A 20224-nucleotide genomic window follows, 5' to 3' on the forward strand; every position below is an offset into this window, starting at 1 on the left:
ATTAAATACTTATGCCAGATAATGATCACATTCTCCTACCACAGGGATTTTATTTCCTGTATTGTCATCATTTAAACATTTTTGGACCACACTGATTGCTCCACCAACTGTTAGCTGTCTGATATTTTTCACAACTTCCAAAGAAACACCAAAGTTGTAGTAGGATACTGCCTGGAATGGCAATGTTTAATAGCAATTAACTTGCACTGTTAAAATTAGAATTTTGCATAGCTGCCAATGGTTGACTGTCCTTAAGAATGGAATATACACTCACTATGAGTGCCATTCAAACCAAAGAGTGATTTTTGCTTTATTTCTGCTTTCCAGGAGTGGTCATGCCTGTATTAGCACAATGCGTGACATTGAAATTCAGCATGTGAGCCAGAATGATATCCACATGCTAGGAAATCTCTATCATCTCCTTGTTTGAATTTTATCAACATCTAAATTTTTTCCCTATTCTGAGGTTTTTGCTAAAGGGTTGGAACACAGCATATTGCTTGCTTAAGACTTCTTAAGCAATAGAAATACAGAAATAAAGTATTATATATAAGTTAAACACTTCTGAATGACTAACCTATACTAACAAAAGTAGATAATATTAATAATCGAAATTAATTTTTAATTAACCGTTGAAGTAAATTTTAGTTCAGAAAATCACCAGCTGCTCATCAGTCAAGATCTCGTACCAAGGTTTTCTTTTACAATAGTCTACTTATTGCTTATACTTCTTAGATTTTTGCTTTGTTTCCTGACATTTCTGTGTCAATTATTTCTGTAAATATGGGTCCGTCATTTAAAAAACAACTCTAGTAAATAATTTATCACTTCTAAATTGAAAGTCTAAAGTTATACCTGTCCTAATCATCACACCATTCACAACACCAAATGTGTTCGTTCATCTGTGCAGCACGCTGCCAAATTCATGAAGCAGGTTTTGTATCCTTACCGTTTGAGAGGGAAAAAATAACTGAGGCGTTGAAAGTGTCACCAGCCCCCAGAGTGTCTACGATTGCCTCAGGAGCAAAGGCATCTGAATGGATGACTGTTCCCTCAGGGCCCACTCCATCCGCCCCCATCTCTGCCCAGGCACAGATCAGCAGTGCCCTGCAGAAGAAAACGTGTAAAACAGCCCATTGTCTTCCACAATGCAACACCTGGCCTGCACCCACTGTAGTATGTGAACCAATCTTTAAAGCAATAAATCACTGAAAAGAAAAGCCATGTGGTGGACATTCACTAAACTTCAAATACAGAGTTATTTCTCATTAATTAATTGGGTTCTTCTAAACTTCTTTTTCATAAGGCTCATTTTTTACAAATAGAACCCATTAAGAATTCAAACAATAAAGTACATCACAAATTGTAAAAATTATTATACATTCTGCTGAAATCTTGCAATATTGATCAATTTACAGGGTCTTATACCATTTTCCAAGAGGAATTAGAGCACAGATACTGTATGTCATTCACTTAACGTTTGGCACCTATTAACAAATAAAAAATATCACTTAAACATCTCACTACTTTATTTTTCCAGCACAGCTTATACAGTGCACTCCTGTATAAGTAGAATTCATACTACTGACAACATAGAAACATAAAACAGCATGACAAAATGAGCTATGGGATTAGAAAGTGCAAAGTCACATTTGTCACAAAAATAACTGAATTTCACAAAACCTGATGGTCATATTAATTCAAACCTCTATTATTTCAAATAAAATAAAACTAAAACAAATCAATGATAATATCCTGTGTTCTGGAAGCCGGTGGAAATATACTGTATACAGTACAGGTCACCAAAAGTTTCCCTTTTTTCTAAGGTATAAAAAAGAGGCAACACATTCAGTAGTAATATGCATCGCCATGTTAAGGTTCAGAGATCTCTGCAAAAATTGCAGGCAAATGGTCATTTATCTCCACAAGTTCAGGACTGGCTATGAAAGACTCCATAAAGTGCATGAAATGTCTACCACTTTCCACTGCAGTGTCCATTAGTCCAGTGTCCTGCCAGGAAGAGGATGCAACTATGGTTTACGAGACAAGTAGTTCGAGAGACAATGGTATATCCAAAGGTAACAGCTGGAGATCTCCAATAATAACTGGTATCTTCGTGATACAACACATTGAAAACAACAATTCAACAACACCTGCATATTCTGTTCTAGAGTTGTTTAGTATGTACTGTATGGGTCCTGAAGCCTTTGTTAAGATGAATCATGGTGGAATCATCAACTCCAACATGCACCTGGATATTATGGCAAAACATCTGGTTCCTTCTGCCAAGAAGTTCAAGATTGGCCAAAAAAGGCATAATAACAATCCAAAGCATAAATCCAAACTGAGGAAGAATGGTTTCTTCGAACAAATGTTCTTGACTGGCAACCTCAGTTTCCAGACCTCAATCCAATTGAACATTTGTGTTTCAAACTCAAGAAAGCAGTTCACAAACAGACCAATTCTTACTTACTTACAGAATTGCCAAAATCACATAAACTTTGCGCACTACAAGAATACAGTAATTGTAACTACTCATTTGAATAATTATTGTCACAGGAAGATTTAGGGCTATGAACAAATATTACCTTTGTGTTTTCTTTTTTTTATGATAAATATGATGTTCCTCTGTGCAGTACTGTTAATATTAGGGTATGACATTCTTAAATATTTTTTCTGTAAGACACATCATTCAATCTGAAAACCTATGTACTTCTATCTATGACTAAATCTGGAGGACACTGTGTATCCAAGATGTAAATTCATATATATCAAAACTTACTGTATATTCAACTTGTGTTGGCTTTTTAAAAACTGAAGCAAACTGAATCACCCATGTTCAAGGCTGAAAAAGCTTTCACATGTGAAGTGCTTTTATGTGATGATCTCTTTACCTACCCTTTCTTCACTTGACTGTAGAAACCCCTCAGGGCTTCGGCTGCAGAGTTATAACCAAAATGCCTGGCAACATCTTTACTGACGAACACCTGTGAGAAAATAAGAATGTAAAAGTATCTGCTACAGTGAGAATTCTTTCCTTCCGTCATTCTGCTCACAGCTGGAACAGATGCTAAAATCCTTTTTTCAAATTAACATGGCAAATATAATTCTGTACTCCTTTTAACTTTTTAATACTTTTATTAAGCCAACACATCCAGCTGAGATCAACATCTCTTTTGAAAAGAAGGTCCTAAACCAGAGGCCGGCTTTTCTAACGGTGACAGAACCATTTATTCACTAATTGTGGGTGGTAATAAGAAATGATGTCCTACAAATCTGGTAAGGATCAGTTCCAGCTTAAGACTGTGATCTGATCCCTAAGCTCCACATGTTATAGTGCAGAATCCTACAAAAGTATTGGGACATTGAAGTCTAAACAGTGCTTTTTAACTATGAAATCAAATAATATTAATATGACTGATAATTTCAAAATCTAAATATTTTATCCTTTGGGTCAATAAATAAAACACTAAAGTGGAATCTAATTTGAAAGCCAGAAAATACTGGGACCATTGGCTGGAAGATGTTTATTGTTGTGTAACTAAACACTTATTAAGGAACTGTGAACATCCCATTAACCTGTCTCACTCTGACATCATTGTTTGAAGCCTGTAGTTAAAAAGAATAGCATAACCTGAAAACCAAAACCTTCTGTATGATTTTGAGTGATTTTGAAGCTTAAAGCTCAATCAGGACTACAGCACAAAAAGTGGTCATACCAACAATTTGGAATCACAAGCACCAGCTCTGTGGGTACTGTGTGTGAGCAAGCACAGACCTCAGTATCTGGTTTTAATTTGACTTCTTACAGTTTAGTAACACCAAAATGATCTTTGCATGAGCTTAATGTTTGTGAATTAATGTGTTCACTGTAACTTTTATTATTTTGTTTACTGCCATGACACCTAAAGACACTAAACTGTGAACAGATTAATAATATTGCTTTCACAGATGAGAACTCCACAGCTGGCTTCAATTATATGTTTCTTTGCCGTTAACGGACAAAAACATGTTTACATCAGAGCATGCTGGAATTTCAGCACCAGAGGGCGCTGAAGGACAGAAGACCCATTAAAACTACAAAGGGGGGGAAGCCAAAAAAAATCCAAAAGGGAGCAATGTCAAACAACAGGAAAACAAAAATAAAGAAAGGACGAGGCAAACAGTTGCTCTTCTCTAAATGTTCAGAGCACTGGAATCATTTCACAGCTGTGGAGTTCACATCAATGAAAGCAATATTATGAAGCTAACACATTAGTTAGTCGTCAATTATGATAGAACTGCAATCACAAGTACACCACAACAGTAGGTGAAAACAATTCGGATGAATGTGACAACACTAGATACACAGTGTTCCTGAGAGACAACAAAGACAGAAAAGAATAAAGATGTAGCACTATATATCAAAGAGTATTCAGGCTTTAGTAACAAATTAAGAATTGCATTTGGAGATCTTAAGTTACTTTTGAGACACAGTAGTTAAAAGGCAACATTCATCATGTTTATAATAAAAATAAACTTTATTTTATATAGCACCTTTAAAGGTGGCTTCTCAAAGTGCTTTACAGGATGACAATAACAATAAATAAGAAGAATACAACAATAAATAAGAAGAGTACACAAGATAAAACACAATTACAATATATAGAGGAGACCATGGATGGTGGTACTAAGAAAAGCAGAGGGGTGAAGAAAGGAACAAGTTAAGTAAAGGCTTTTCTGAAGAAGAGGGTTGTGAGTCTGGATTTGAAGGAGTTTAGAGAAGGTGACTCTCTGATATCCTTTGGCAGAGAGTTCCAGAGCTTGGGGGCATAACAGGAGAAGGCCCTGTCACCCATACAATGTAGACGGGCTTGGGGGACAGTAAGGAGAGCAGAATTAGAAGAGAGAAGGTTGCGAGGTGGGGAGTAGGGCGATAATAGTTCAGACAGGTACTGAGGTGCCAAGCCATGCAGAGCCTTATAGGTGAGCATGAGGATTTTAAAAGTCTACACGGAATTTGACCGGAAGCCAGTGCAAGGACTCCAGGATAGGAGTAATGTGAACACTTGCACTAGACCTGGTCAGGATTCTGGCTGCGGAATTTTGGACATACTGCAGTTTGTTCAGAGTAGATTTAGATACCCCAGCAAGTAGAGCATTACAGTAGTCAATTCGAGAGAATGTTGATCAGCTTTTCAGCCACAGTTAATGATAGCATAGGGCGTAGTCTAGAGATATTTCTAAGGTGAAAAAAAGATGTTTTGACAGTATGCTGCTTATGTGGGTTGAATGTTAAGCCAGAATCGAACATAACCCCAAGGTTTTTCAATTTTGATTGAAGCTCAAGTACAGAGCCATCTACAGATAGGGTTACAGGACTGGCTTTACAAAGTTGATGGGGGGTGCCAATAAGCATGACTTCAGTCTTGTCGCTGTTAAGATGAAGGAAGTTTTGAATCTTCCAAATGTTTATGTCAGAGATGCAATTAGATAGAATAGAGACAGCCACATCAGTGTCAGGTTTGGTGTGGATGTATATTTGAGTATCATCAGTGTAAAAATGAAAGCTGAGGCCATGTGATCTTAAAAGCTGACCAAGTGGGAACATGTAAATGCTGAAGAGCAAGGGGCCTAGTATTGAGCCCTGAGGAACACCAGACTTAACAAGACCAATTTCAGACCTGTACCCATTAAGAGAGACAAAGTGACAGCGATCAGTGAGGTAAGATTTGAACCATTTAAGACCAATGTCAGAAACTCCAAGCACAGTCTCAAAACGAGAAAGTAAGATGTTATGGTCAACAGTGTCAAAAGCAGCACTGAGATCAAGAAGGATGAGTATAGAAAGAGAACCAGAATCAGAAGCTATTAGAAGATCGTTGGTGACTTTGACCAGGGCAGTTTCTGTGCTGTGAAGTTGACGGAAGCCAGATTGGAGGGGTTCAAAAAGGTTGTTTGTCATGAGGTGGTTATGCAACTGAAGTGTGACAGCACGTTCTAGAATTTTAGAAAGAAAGGGTAAGTTGGAGATGGGGCGAAAATTGTTAAGATTGTCGAGAGCCATGTTAGGCTTTTTTGGCACAGGGGTAATGGCAGCAGTTTTGAGGACCGTTGGTACAATGCCAGTGCTCATGGATTCATGTTTAATATTGGGGACAATGGGACAGAGAGAAGAGAAACAGAACTGAAATAAAGTGGTGGGAACGGGATCTAAAATAGATGTGGTGGGTTTCATGCGTGCAACTAGTTTATTGAGGGATGCGGAGTCAAGAAGAGAGAAGCTGGAGAGAAGGGAACCAGAGAAGTTGGATGAGGAGGGAGGAGGTATGGAAATGATATGTGTAATGGAGAGAATGTGATGCCGGATGTTGTCAATCTTAGAACTTAAGAAATCTAAGAATGTTTAGGAACTGAAAGCAATTAAATTAGTTCAATTTACGTTAATATAACAGAAACAAAACAAAAGCCAACAGTTATGGGGGTTCCGATGGCAGTAGTTGGGAACCCCTGCTCTAATGAAGTAATTTAAGACTTAAAAAAAACTAATATTATGATCTATTTTTAAATGTTATTATTTCATCTGTAATTAAATGTACAAATACGGGCAGTAACGTGTTTAAAAAATAATAAACTAAACAGGAAGTGTAAATAAGAGTCCACTGCATATAGATACATTAAATAATAAATGTACATTAAAGCCTACTGATTTCATGTACCTCTATATGGTGTATACTGATATTGTTAGGCCTAAGGATACATAATTTTGATTGCATATACTGTATGTATAGTGTGCATCAATATTGCTGATAATTTAATTAAAGCACTTTACCACATCACCATACTGAAAGAGCTGATACAGCTCTTCCCTGGTCTTCTCAATCTCAACAGAAATGGTAATTCGTTCTTCTGCCATCACAGAGCTGTTGTATTCCTCCACATGTTTAATCATCTTCACCTGCTCCCCAGGATTACGACCCTATAGTCAAAAGATACAACACAGCACTTGTTCCTAATCCAGCTTTTGCTGTCAGCTAATCACACCATTACTGAGCTGCATGACAAAATCCAAACATGCTGTTCCCAATCTGTTGTATGAACTAAGGCTCTAGGTTTGCTCACTGGTAGCATAGCACAGTTGCATGACGAGAAGTAGAAACCAAAGAAGATGAAACGTTGCTCGGCAAATTTATTTCAAGTACACAGTATATGGAGGCATGTTTTCAGTTGAGCATCTAATTATGGTTTATGATGAATACATAGAAGGAATTAATGGACTCTAAGCATCTTCAAAATGAGCAAAACTCTGGCAACACATTAACAGATTATGTCACAAAAAATCAATCAATCAAAACAGAATTCTCTTACTGTGCATTAATGCTAATTTCTTACCATCTTCATCAGGATAGTTAATTCCAAAAGTGTCAATTTGCTAGCCACTTTTCTACAGGCTTCCACTGCTGGATTCAGAACAGTAATATTTGGGGTAAATGCCATACCTACTTTAAAATAGAGTAATAATAATAATAATAATAATAATAATAATAATAATAATAATAATAATAATAATAATAATAATAATAATATAAACTTTATTTTATACAGTGCTATACAGAACAACATTAAAAAATAAAAAACATACACAAGATACAGTAGATGGGGGTACTGAATATATTAGAAGCAGAGGAGAACAGAAGAAGTTAAGTAAAGGCTTTGAGTCTAGATTTGAAGGAGTTTAGAGAAGGTGACTCTCTGAAATCCTTGGGGAGAGAGTTCCAGAGCTTTGGGGCATAACAGGAGAAGGTCCTGTCACCCATAGAGTGTAGATGGGCTTGAGGGACAGATAGGAGACCAACATTAGAAGAGTGAAGGTTGCGAGGTGGGGAGTAGGACGATAGTAGCTCAGACAGGTACTGAGGTGCCAAGCCATGCAGAGCCTTATAGGTGAGCATGAGGATTTTGAAGTTGACACGAACCGTGACAGGAAGCCATTGCAAGGACTCCAGGATAGGAGTAATGTGAACACTTGCACTAGATCTGGTCAAGATTCTGGCTGGCGAATTTTGGACATGCTGGAGTTTGTTCAATGTGGATTTAGAAACCTCAGCGAGTAGAGCATTACAGTAGTCAATTCAGGAAAACACAAATGTGTTGATTAGCTTTTCAGCCACCGTTAGCAATAACATAGGACATATTTCGGAGGCAAAAGAAAGATGTTTTGACAATACAGTATGTTGCACATGTGGGTTGAATGTCAAGCCTGAATGTCACTCCCAAATCTTTCAATCTAGAATTATTTTTTTATTTCAGTATTGAATTTTGAAAGCTTTCTCATATGTGGAATTGGAGAGTAACAAAACAAATTAAATTTCTTGTGTCAGCCTCAAATAATCTAATAATACAGAATTTGGCCAAATGCAAGACTTGAAGATTGTGTGGTATTAAATTGTGGTTTAGGCTATTGTGTACCAAGTTGTTGATATTGGATGGAACCTACAGGAGAGGCTTGACTGCCATATCTCTCCTAGTGCTCAACTATTGAAAAATAGGTGGACCTAATATAGTAGCCAGTGCTGACAGTTTTGCAGAACCAAACATTCCAAGCAGCTTTAGCTGTGAGGGTTACCTGTTACCTGAGGGTTACCTGTGAGGATCTATTTGGAAAGTGAGCCTTGTTGACACATACAGTAAGTGTTTTATAGTACCTTGCAGTTCAAAGTGGGTTATAACGATGAATTAAGATTTTAACTGAGCTTTCTAAAGGGTTGTGAAAGATGACAGAACTGGCTTTTCTACAGGAAACATCATATAGAAAACTAACTAAAACTCTGCTATGCATTGAATTTTCTCACCTCCCAATGAATCCATTTGTACTTGGTGAGGTCCACCTTTTGGAAATCATCAGCTGTTACATCAGGCAAATTCCTGACCACAGTCAGAAAATAAAGAGAAGATACAAACATTTTTAACATTTGAGTTATGAAAACTATGTTAACTGTTGCCCCTTTTTTCATACCTTTGTATTTCTTGATATATTTGCAGCTCTGTCTTATCATATCATTATTAGTAAATTATGAACAAATACTCCAGAGCACAGCACTAAGAAGATTATCTACAAGAAGTAAAGTATAAAGAGTTTCACCATCTTCATATAATTTTTGAGAATATGAAGGGCAAAGCATTTCTTCTTATCAAACACTTAAGCCCAATATGATTAAAAGTCATTGCAATTTCAACACAAAGTTGAAATTACAATTTTGAAAATGTTATAGCTACCATAAGGTCTTCCCAACAAAGTGCCTCATTACTATGAAACCTATTCAAACAACAATAAAGTATGAAAACATATGAAAGTTATTGGAAATATAATTTCATTGATATGCAAAATGTAGTGCACTGAGAAATTAAAATATGTTTGTGAAGGTTTCATTTTTTTTATTTAAACTTTTCTTTAAGCCAGATTACTCAAGAACAGAGCAAATTCTCATTTTCAATGATGTCCTGGACAGTACACATACTGTATATTTTGTACTATAGGGCATTTACTGCAATCTGATGGCCATAACCTTGCCCAGGGGTACAACAGCAGCATACTCCACAACACTCCAGTCTGAACTGCAGAGCCCTATTCACTACTCCACACTGGAGCAGTATTTGCTTTGCGTGTTTCTAAAGGAACACAGATTAATGAGTGTCTAGAGTGAAGATGCTTCTCATGGTAATAACAAACAATAGGTCACGTTAATGACACAAAAAATAATGAAATACTTAAATTATAACTTAGCTCTATATGTAATAAGCAAGACGTATAGAGGGAGTTTTTCACTAAATTTAAATTGATGTGCTAAATCATTCAGATGTTTTTAGTTATTCAGATGTTTTTTCCTTTAAAAAAGGAAACTTAAAACTGTCAGCCATCTGTGCTTGGATACCTCTCCTTGTGTACAAATTACACAAGTCTGAAGTCATGTTCACTTATAGTAAGGGTAAGACTAAAAAAACAATTACTTATACTTGGAGACTGCAAAACAGAATTGAAAAAAAAATGAGTTTAGACACAAATTTTTGATGTTCCAAACTCACGTAATTCTCATGGACTAAATCCAGAGAAAAAGTCATACTTTAATCTACAGTGGTGTGAAAAAGTGTTTGGCCCCTTCCTGATTTCTTATTTTTTTGCTTGTTTGTCACACTGAAATGTTTCAGATCAAAATTGAAATATTAGACAAAGATAACACAAGTAAACACAAAATGCAGTTTTTAAATGAAGGTTTTTATTATTAAGGGAAAAAAAATCCAAACCTACATGGCCCCGTGTGAAAAAGTGATTGCCCCCCCTGTTAAAACATAAATCAACTGTGGTTTATCACATCTTTGGAAAGCCGAGTTCAATTTCTATAGCCACACCCAGGCCTGATTACTGCTACACCTGTTCTCAATCAAGAAATCACTTAAATAGGACCTGCCTGACAAAGTGAAGTAGACCAAAAGATCCTTAAAAGCTAGACATCATGCTGCGATCTAAAGAAATTCAGGAACAAATGAGAAACAGAGTAATTGAGATTTATCAGTCTGGAAAAGGTTATAAAGCCATTTCTAAAGCTTTGGGACTCCAGCGAACCACAGTGAGAGCCATTATCCACAAATGGCGAAAACACGGAACAGTGGTGAACCTTCCCAGGAGTGGCCGGCTGACCAAAATTACCCCAAGAGCGCAGCGACGACTCATCCAAGAGGTCAGAAAAAAACCCACAACAACATCCAAAGGACTGCAGGCTTCACTTGCCTCAGTTAAGGTCAGTGTTCATGACTCCACCATAAGAAAGAGACTGGGCAAAAATGGCCTGCATGGCAGAGTTCCAAGACGAAAACCACTGCTGAGCAAAAAGAACATAAAGGCTCGTCTCGGTTTTGCCAGAAAACATCTTGATGATCCCCAAGAATTTTGGGAAAATACTCTGTGGACTGATGAGACAAAAGTTGAACTTTTTGGAAGGTGTGTGTCCCATTACATCTGGCGTAAAAGTAACACAGTATTTCAGAAAAGGAACATCATACCAACAGTAAAATATGGTGGTGGTAGTGTGATGGTCTGAGGCTGTTTTGCTGCTTCAGGACCTGGAAGACTTGCTGTGGTAAATGGAAGCATGAATTCTGCTGTCTACCAAAAAATCCTGAAGGAGAATGTCCGGCCATCTGTTCGTGACCTCAAGCTGAAGCGCACTTGGGTTCTGCAGCAGGACAATGATCCAAAACACACCAGCAAGTCCACCTCTGAATGGCTTAAGAAAAACAAAATGAAGACTTTGGAGTGGCCTAGTCAAAGTCCTGACCTGAATCCGATTGAGATGTTGTGGCATGACCTTAAAAAAGCGGTTAAGGCTCGAAAACCCTCCAATGTGGCTGAATTACAACAATTCTGCAAAGATGAGTGGTCCAAAATTCCTCCACAGCGCTGTAAAAGACTCATTGCCAGTTATCACAAACGCTTGATTGCAGTTGCTGCTGCTAAGGGTGGCCCAACCAGTTATTAGGTTTAGGGGGCAATCACTTTTTCACACAGGGCCATGTAGGTTTGGATTTTTTTTCCCCCTTAACAATAAAAACCTTAATTTAAAAACTGCATTTTGTGTTTACTTGTGTTACTGTATCTTTGTCTAATATTTCAATTTGTTTGATCTGAAACATTTCAGTGTGACAAACATGCAAAAAAATAAGAAATCAGGAAGGGGGCAAACAGTTTTTCACACCACTGTATATGATGCTATATAATATCTGCTGAGTTCCCTGTCTCTCTCACACCCAAAGAAGGCTCCACAGCCGAAATGTTGTGTTTCCTTTCTTCTTTTGACAGCATGGAATAAACCTTTACTTGTTCCTTTGCAGCCTAAGCATGCTGACGCAGCTACCTACTTGAAATATTTTAATCTCTACTCTTACATTATTGTTCACCATAATAATTAGTTTATATTACATATAATCTATTTTTAAATAACAATTTAGTTTGATTTATTCCCTTACCTTCTGTTATTTAAGCCTATAAAACAGAGCCTAGTACACCTTGTAGATAAGTTATTAAAAAATTGTGCTGTGGTTCTGGCTTCCTTACATTAGTTTCCCCAATTACTGTAATTGAAACTGAAAAATTAACCAGATACAAACTCTGATAGGTAATCAAAATTGATTAAGTAAATTACTGTAAAAATTGTGATGTTTGGCAGGCATACTGATTTTGATTTTTAATTGGCACGCAGGTACACCGTGCTACAGCAGAGATAGGCAGTAACCTACATGTGAAGTTCTCATTCTTCGTCTTATTGGATTTTTTTTTATCTGTAAATCCCCTTCATGAAAAACTATAGCATATACTGTAAATATCACTCAACCGTGCAGTTTTACAGCAAAATTATAGGGTCTCACATCATATGACAAGCACCCTACTCACAGATGTGATTTGACCCATTTTCAGGCTTTCAGTGCTTGATTCAATCATCAAATGAATAAAAACGTCTTATATTTTCTACCATGTGTATGGCATGAAACATGTGTCTGTCTATGTCTACTGACTATAAGATCAAGCAGCCTTATACAAAGAAACCTAAGTAGCAGGGACCTACTTGTAATTGCTTGTTACTATTAAGCCCTGCCTTGCTACAAAATCCTAAAAAATCTTCACACCAAGACCTGTAAGATTAATCCAAAGGATAAAACAATAATAAAAGTCAATCTGAAGTCAATTTCCCCAGCCAATATACAGTATTTACAATCACCAGTATCAGCCATCTTGCTATCTCTGCAGTGGCACTGAATAAATTCTGCTGCCAAAATGGTCAGTTTTGCAGTTGGCAAGACCAACAAGCCATCTTACGTGTCGAAGAGAACGACAGTGCGTGAGCCACTGGGGGGACAAACGACACAACAGGCACAAGGAGTCACCCCTTCCCTCTGCCACGCCACCCCCGACACTTCGATATCACGCCTCTTAAAATCATCCACTATAAAGCTTTTTAGAGAGAGACATAAAGAGAGAGAGAGAATAAATGACATGCTGTGCACTCCCCTAAAGCCATAGGAAAAGGAGTGGGAAGGCGGCTTTGAGGTCCAGAGGCAGCACACCTGCTTTTAAAGAGAGCCACATTAGAAAGTAAGAAGCAAACAGAATGTAATTACTGTACCTGCTCATAGTCAGTCAATATTTTCAGTTCATGAAGGTGAAGTTAACTTTTACTCCTTATGGATTTTCCTCGTCATACATAACTGTAGTCTGAATTACCAAAAAGGCTGTTGTGCTCACATCTTTAGATCAATGTTAAAAAGTAAAGGGTATTCTTTCAGTGCTGTGTTTTAAAATAAGCATCATTTGCTTTTCTCCCCTCTGTTATCTGTTCCCACATACTGTATGTTGGCATATTTGTCACAAGTTGCTTTCACTGTATACTGGCATGCAATGTACTGTAAATGAAAATGAAATAATAATAAATAAACTTGAGAATAATAATAATAATACACTTGAGAAAGACGCATAAGAAGAACTCTACCAATGCAAAATTTTGTTCTGAAATAACAAAATCATTAGTTTGCTGTTTTATCCTAATTCACACATGATTTAGGAGTCTTTTCTAAGGTGCTAAGAGTCACTGAATTTCATTTTATGAAGAGGATTTTGAACCAGATAGTTTTAGCAGTAGTATCAAACCGAGTTCACCATGAATGTCAATCAAGAGCCTGATGCACAATACAAAAATGTATTTTTTTAAATAGGTAGCACATCTGTTCCCACATGTATGCATTTATATTTGAAAAACAGCAATTTAAATATAATTTACAGTGAAATTGTCTTTTTCTTCTTAAAGCTTATTAAATTCAGAGCTTGTCTGAAAAATAAAATGCAATTCAACATCTGAACATTTCAGTAAGAATGTTCTTCTTAAGGATTACAAGAGCTCTGCCCTGGCTAGCTCTGGACAATTAACATAGAGTCAAAGACGCAACCCTGCAAATCGGTATCCATCACCAATCTAAAAAGCTAAGCTCATAATCAGTAAAGTTATTAGTGACAAATCATTTGCTAAAACATTCACTTTAAAAAATAATATCCAAGCACACATGGCTGCTCAGTGTAGCTAAGGCTCCTCAACACCATAAGTTCACACAACTCTTAGGAAGCTTTCTCACAGACCTAGTCTCACCTTTACTGCAGTTCAATCTACAAAACATTGCCCCTGGAAAATATATTTTCCCTCTAAAAACAAAAGCATCCCTTTCATCCTCTAAAAAGCCTATTAATTTTTCCTTCTCTGTTTTATACCCTAAGGAATTTAGGAGATATCATTTTATTCCAATGTTGAAGGTACTGTACTGAATCAGTTTAGAAATATCTATTCATTAATATACTGTACAGTACTGTATGTCCTCCCCATTTGAAATTGGGTCATTTTGCTTTGACCTCACAACCCATTCACCCACAAGGTTTGAATTAGGAAGTAAAGATAAACCCTTGGGTCCCAACTGTCCATCAACTTAATAATCTTTTCACACACTACAAACTTGTCAGCGATGTACAGGAGATTCTACACCGAGCATAGGAGAGGCACATCCCTCAATGATGCCACCAAAAGCTTGCAGGTGCTAATCAAGCCACAGGGGTCACTCTTTCACTGAAAGCTGAAAGCTCTGCTTGCCTAACTCAAGCCCCACCCCCAGCAGTTCTGAGCCAGCTGAGTGATATCACTTGAGGAATCCCTGTCACAATCCACTACTGACATGACCCAGGCTTGAACCCACAAAGCATAAATCATCAAGCTCAGTTTGTGCTTGAAATAAGCCTTCGCATGTTAAGCCACTGAGGAACCTGCAGCTTTTTTTCCCCCACAGAGTTGGCATAATACATCACTGAAAGGTTCTTCTTATGCTAGAATACTATTTTATATGTTCCTTATAGTCAGAGCAAGAGTTACAGAATCAGGATTCTTAAGTAACAATGTGACTTCAGTATTTTAGTTGACACCAGGTCACATTTGACCAGAAATACAAGAAAAGACCACTAAATTAAAACTGCAAACAAAGGATGATTCTGAAGATCTTTTTAAGCCAGCAGCCAGCAGCCATATCACCCTGCAACTCACAACTGGCAACCCACTGAAGCTAAGCAGGTGTGAGCCTGGTCAGTACCTGGATGGGAGACCTCCTGGGAAAAACTAAAGTTGCTGCTGGAAGAGGCATTAGTGGGGCCAGCAGGGGGTGCTCATCCTGCGGCTCATGTGGGTCCTAATGCCCCAGTGTAGTGACGGGGACACTATACTGTAAAAAACAGGCGCCGTCCTTCGGATGAGACGTAAAACCGAGGTCCTGACTCTCTGTGGTCGTTTCTCTGTGGGTGTTTCTCGAAAAGAGAAGGGGTGTAACCCCGGCATCCTGGCCAAATTTCCCCATCGGCTGTTATCAATCATGGCCTCCTAACAATCCCCCTCTGTGAATTGGCTTCATTACTCTGCTCTCCTCCCCACTGATAGCTGATGTGTGGTGAGCGTTCTGGCGCACTATGGCTGCCGTCGCATCATCCAGGTGGATGCTGCACATTGGTGGTAAAGGTAATGGGGACTCCCCTCCACCAACTCCATGCAGATAGCACCCCAGTTATGGAAGTGATCCCAGGGCTCCAGGGCTGTGAGGCAGTAATGCTAACTTCTCCTCCACCATGCCACCCATCTGACAAAATCAGTTTATAAAATTAAATATCCATATTGTATATCTTCATACAATCATTTAATTGTACTCTTCAGTGTAAGCAAATTGTCTTTCCAACTTCTCCCTTAAGGTACTACAGTATCTAATATACTTAATTCCAGTACTACTACTTTTTGCATTCAAGTTGTAGCGGTGAGGCTTATTAATAAGGCAGAATTAAGTGTTTCTGAGCTTTCCCAAATTAGGCCTAATTTCTCTGTTCATCTCTGTGGTGCAGCCACAGAGAAAGAATTCATGCAAGCTGATTTAAGATGTTTTCTTTTGATAAGGACAGCTCCCACAGGGGGATGCACTTAGCTAAGCCTGGCTATCATGATCAATGGTCATCCATTGGTGCCTATCTGTCTAGGGAGTGCGAGTTGGACATCTGGATTGCATTCCTAAGTGTCAGGACTAAGTGACTCATATCTCACCTTGATCAACCAATCAGGGACTGGTAGGGCCGAGTAACCCACGTGGGACTCTGATGCCCATGGAACTTTCAGCCAATCAATGAGCTGAAGTTCCTCCAGGTAAAAACAGGCAACACAGAGAGCCTGGGAGATTCAGATTCAACAAGATTCAGAAGGGATTCTGGAGAGGATTCTGTGGACTGTTCTAAAGGGAATTCAAAGGAGAATTCCAGGGCAGGACGGCCCAGGAGCAGAAGGCTCCCAAGGGCAGGACATCCTCGCAGCGCGCCTCCTGACCATACTGAGACTCAGCCCGGACAACCACGGAACGGCCAGTGTGTCCGAGTGCCAGAACTTTCCTTTGTTCTAAGAGTCTAGAGTGGAGGTTGCCAGAGAGTAACCAGCAGCAGGCCTCGTGAACAGGTCGGAACTGTGGACAGCTGAATCACTATTCAGAGAGGAAGCTTTTACCTCAAGGCTGCCATGGGAGATGTCTTACCCAGTGAGACACTGATTGACACTGAGGTTGAAAGGTGTTTGATGTCACACGGCAAGCTCAAACGGGTAGAAAAAGAAAAGGGCATGCGACTCAGAGAGGAACCTTTGGTGGATCACCAGAAAGGCAAAGTGTGGAAACAGGTCAAGGCTCCTAAGTCTTCTGTACAGAAGGAAAGGGGGGCCAAGAGGCAGACTGTGCTCACACAGTGCTCACCGAACACAGAAGCCCATGCGGAGATTCCTTCTGTTCCCTCTGGACAAGAAATAAAAATATTTTCTTGTTCCCCGAATATACAGGGAAGTCGTGTCCCGGCCGAGGTCTCAACAGCCTCCCTGCCACAGGAGCGGTGCTCCAAGCAGCCGCCTGATCCACCAGGTAAAGCACACACCTTTTACATCCCTAAAGAGGAGCAGATCTCCCCACCTGGTGATGAAAAGGAGCTTTCCCTGTGCACCCTGGCACCCAAGAGGGGTCAGGACCACCACCCTGCAGTGGTGGAAGGGATCCAGATGGCAGGAGAGCAGGTTGGTGATGTAGCCCTCACCCTTAGCCCTGAGAGGTCCTCTATTAGTGAGGATCTGCTTGAGCAGCTGTCGCAGGGCCACCGCCAGGTGCCCCTGGTGCAACATTCACAGGTTAGACAGGAGGTCCAGCTGGACGCTGAGACTACTGCGCTGTGGACACACCTGATCCCAGGTGCTGATTCCCTCTGCTTTGACCCAGGGAACCTGCAGTCAGGTAACATTATTTCTCACGACTACCAGGTGAGTGAGACTGACCTGATTGTTCCTGCCTCAACGGCAGGGTTTCCAACACACCCAGTCCCCCAGAAGGGACAGGGAATGAAAGCCGAGCCGGTTTTCTTACAGCCACCAGCTCAGTCTGTCAGTCTGAGTCTGACCAACAGTGGTTCAGCCAGACTGGAGCTGGATGGTAAAGTCACCCGCCTGCCAGTGCAGGACATCGCAAAGAGAGGTGTCAGAATCCCCGCCTGCACTGACATGGGCCTGGTGAGTGATAGTGAGTTCAAAGACAGTGAACTAGCTATCCCACTGCTGGGGCAGCTCCCTGAACCCCTAGCGAGGGAAGGGGGGAGCGAGCAGGTGTCCTACACCTACCCCCAGAGAACGATTGTAAACATGCCGATAGAAGGATTCCTCAATCAGGAAGTGTGCAGGGTGGACCTGAACAGTGAGAATGGGATAACAATCCCAGATCACTCAGGTGCTCCAGATGACCACTCAGCCGAGGGTCAGGCATGCTCCACCGCTGCACCGCCCCCTGCAGGGTTCCTAGAGCACAGGCATGAACAAATCGAAAAAGCAAATGCCCTGGAAAAGGAGGAGCAGCATCAGCAGCTGCGTCAGATCTCCCCAGATTTCCAGGATGTTGGTGCCCAAGATGCCACATGGCATACTGAGAAAGACACCATGTACACGCTGCACCAGCTTAGAAAGGCAACAGTCACTCAGAAGGAGATGACTGGGATCAGCCACCCGAAAAGACTTTTGGGAGGACTGATTGCTGCCGCCACTGTTGCACGTTTGCTTTTTCTGGTAGGTTTGTGTGCTACTGGCACTCTCACCCTGACTGCCCCAAGAAGGCAGGTGTCAGAGAGGCCAGAGGGTAGTGACAGACTGTATCGACAGCAGCAAAAGTTGGAAAGCTTAGGGAAAACCCTACAGGCAACTTCCTATGCAACAGGGTTAAACCTTATTCCCCAAACAGTGGACATGATTGTTGGTGTTATACAGTGGGTTTATGCTTGTGTGCAACAGGCCAGAATGTTGACACAAGACCTGTTAAGGGAGTTTAGTGCCACTTTGGCCAGTCTAGCCATGGCACAATTCCCAACCCACTTGATTCCACTCTTCTCAGTAGAGGAGTATGTGACATTAACCCCATCGCTCATAGCTCACCCAGAAGGCAATCCAAGATTGAATTCGGTTCCAAGTCTTGAGATGGGTATGGCTACCAAAGCTATCCATTGGCTGTGTCTAAACGATTCACCAATGAAGGGTGTAAAGCTACTAACGGGCAGAGGGAGGTTAATGAACTCCATGAAGAGCAGGTGGGAAGTAAATGGCTGGTCAGTACACCACATTTAACTGACACTATGACTTGTGACAGGCATGATACAGCTACCGCAATGCAGCTACCTAATCAAACAGTTTTCCTGCAAGTTCCCGAGGAGGCCATAGTACAGCATGGTAACTTAACACTGTACGGTCTGGAACCAGACGATATAAGACCAAACTTGAGGTCTTGGATGCCTTCAGGTGCCACACTATTGAATTGGATAGAAATCCAAGAAACAGTAAGCCCTGAAGAGGTACAGGTAGTTAGTTTGCTTTAATGGAACAAACCTCCAAACCACCCTAGCAGATACCCAACACAGGTGTTGTGGTTTATCGGAGGGCTGGGAACAGGAACCGTTGTTATTGTAACACTACTGCCGAGTAGCCGGATCATGACTGACAGTGTACTCTGAATGCTGTACTCTTGCATCAAAATGTACTCTGGGTAGCATGAATGAGTCAAAGGTAGCATGTCAAAAGAAAGGAAGTGACTTCTCCCCAAATATCTACCACAGAGGTATCAGATATTGACAGTGAACTTCCTGATGTGTAATTCCTAGACTTAGATAATGTCTCCTACCGTGTTTATACATACTCCAGATGTTATTCATCCTGTTTGTATCCAATGCTGGTTCCGGTATGAATTCTCGAGGAGTAATGTAGACATTTAAGATTAATGTTCTAATGGCAAGGGACATCACTTAACTCTGTTTTGTTTTGAAGGCAACAATGCCTCGGTACCTCGTGGCCTTCAAAAAGGGGGGATATGTAGCGGTGAGGCTTATTAATAAGGCAGAATTAAGTGTTTCTGAGCTTTCCCAAATTAGGCCTAATTTCTCTGTTCATCTCTGTGGTGCAGCCACAGAGAAAGAATTCATGCAAGCTGATTTAAGATGTTTTCTTTTGATAAGGACAGCTCCCACAGGGGGATGCACTTAGCTAAGCCTGGCTATCATGATCAATGGTCATCCATTGGTGCCTATCTGTCTAGGGAGTGCGAGTTGGACATCTGGATTGCATTCCTAAGTGTCAGGACTAAGTGACTCATATCTCACCTTGATCAACCAATCAGGGACTGGTAGGGCCGAGTAACCCACGTGGGACTCTGATGCCCATGGAACTTTCAGCCAATCAATGAGCTGAAGTTCCTCCAGGTAAAAACAGGCAACACAGAGAGCCTGGGAGATTCAGATTCAACAAGATTCAGAAGGGATTCTGGAGAGGATTCTGTGGACTGTTCTAAAGGGAATTCAAAGGAGAATTCCAGGGCAGGACGGCCCAGGAGCAGAAGGCTCCCAAGGGCAGGACATCCTCGCAGCGCGCCTCCTGACCATACTGAGACTCAGCCCGGACAACCACGGAACGGCCAGTGTGTCCGAGTGCCAGAACTTTCCTTTGTTCTAAGAGTCTAGAGTGGAGGTTGCCAGAGAGTAACCAGCAGCAGGCCTCGTGAACAGGTCGGAACTGTGGACAGCTGAATCACTATTCAGAACTAGCTCTTCATTAGGAACGAACCGGTCCTCTTCCTG

At 40.4% G+C, this 20224-nt stretch overlaps 1 protein-coding gene across 12 annotated transcripts in view; it reads right to left on the reverse strand.

Moving 5' to 3' along the window:
- Window positions 1–20224, reverse strand: part of khk (ketohexokinase) — a 34325-nt gene that overhangs the window by 2556 nt on the left and 11545 nt on the right. For 5 of the 12 annotated variants that reach the window (XM_088624841.1, XM_088624842.1, XM_088624835.1 and 2 more), the window contains 5 exons: window positions 12848–12982; window positions 8832–8904; window positions 6812–6958; window positions 2899–2987; window positions 950–1107 (listed from right to left, as the gene is read on the reverse strand). In XM_088624841.1, coding sequence (XP_088480967.1) covers window positions 950–1107; window positions 2899–2987; window positions 6812–6958; window positions 8832–8904; window positions 12848–12982 — 602 coding nt within the window. Of the gene's footprint in view, window positions 1–949; window positions 1108–2898; window positions 2988–6811; window positions 6959–8831; window positions 8905–12847; window positions 13096–20224 lie in introns of all 12 variants that reach the window. The other 7 variants (XM_088624846.1, XM_088624837.1, XM_088624843.1 and 4 more) reach the window with 2 other exon arrangements.

The sequence above is a fragment of the Lepisosteus platostomus genome, chromosome 3 (genome assembly GCF_059453375.1).
Source record: "Lepisosteus platostomus isolate fLepPlt1 chromosome 3, fLepPlt1.hap1, whole genome shotgun sequence".
NCBI lineage: Eukaryota > Metazoa > Chordata > Actinopteri > Semionotiformes > Lepisosteidae > Lepisosteus > Lepisosteus platostomus.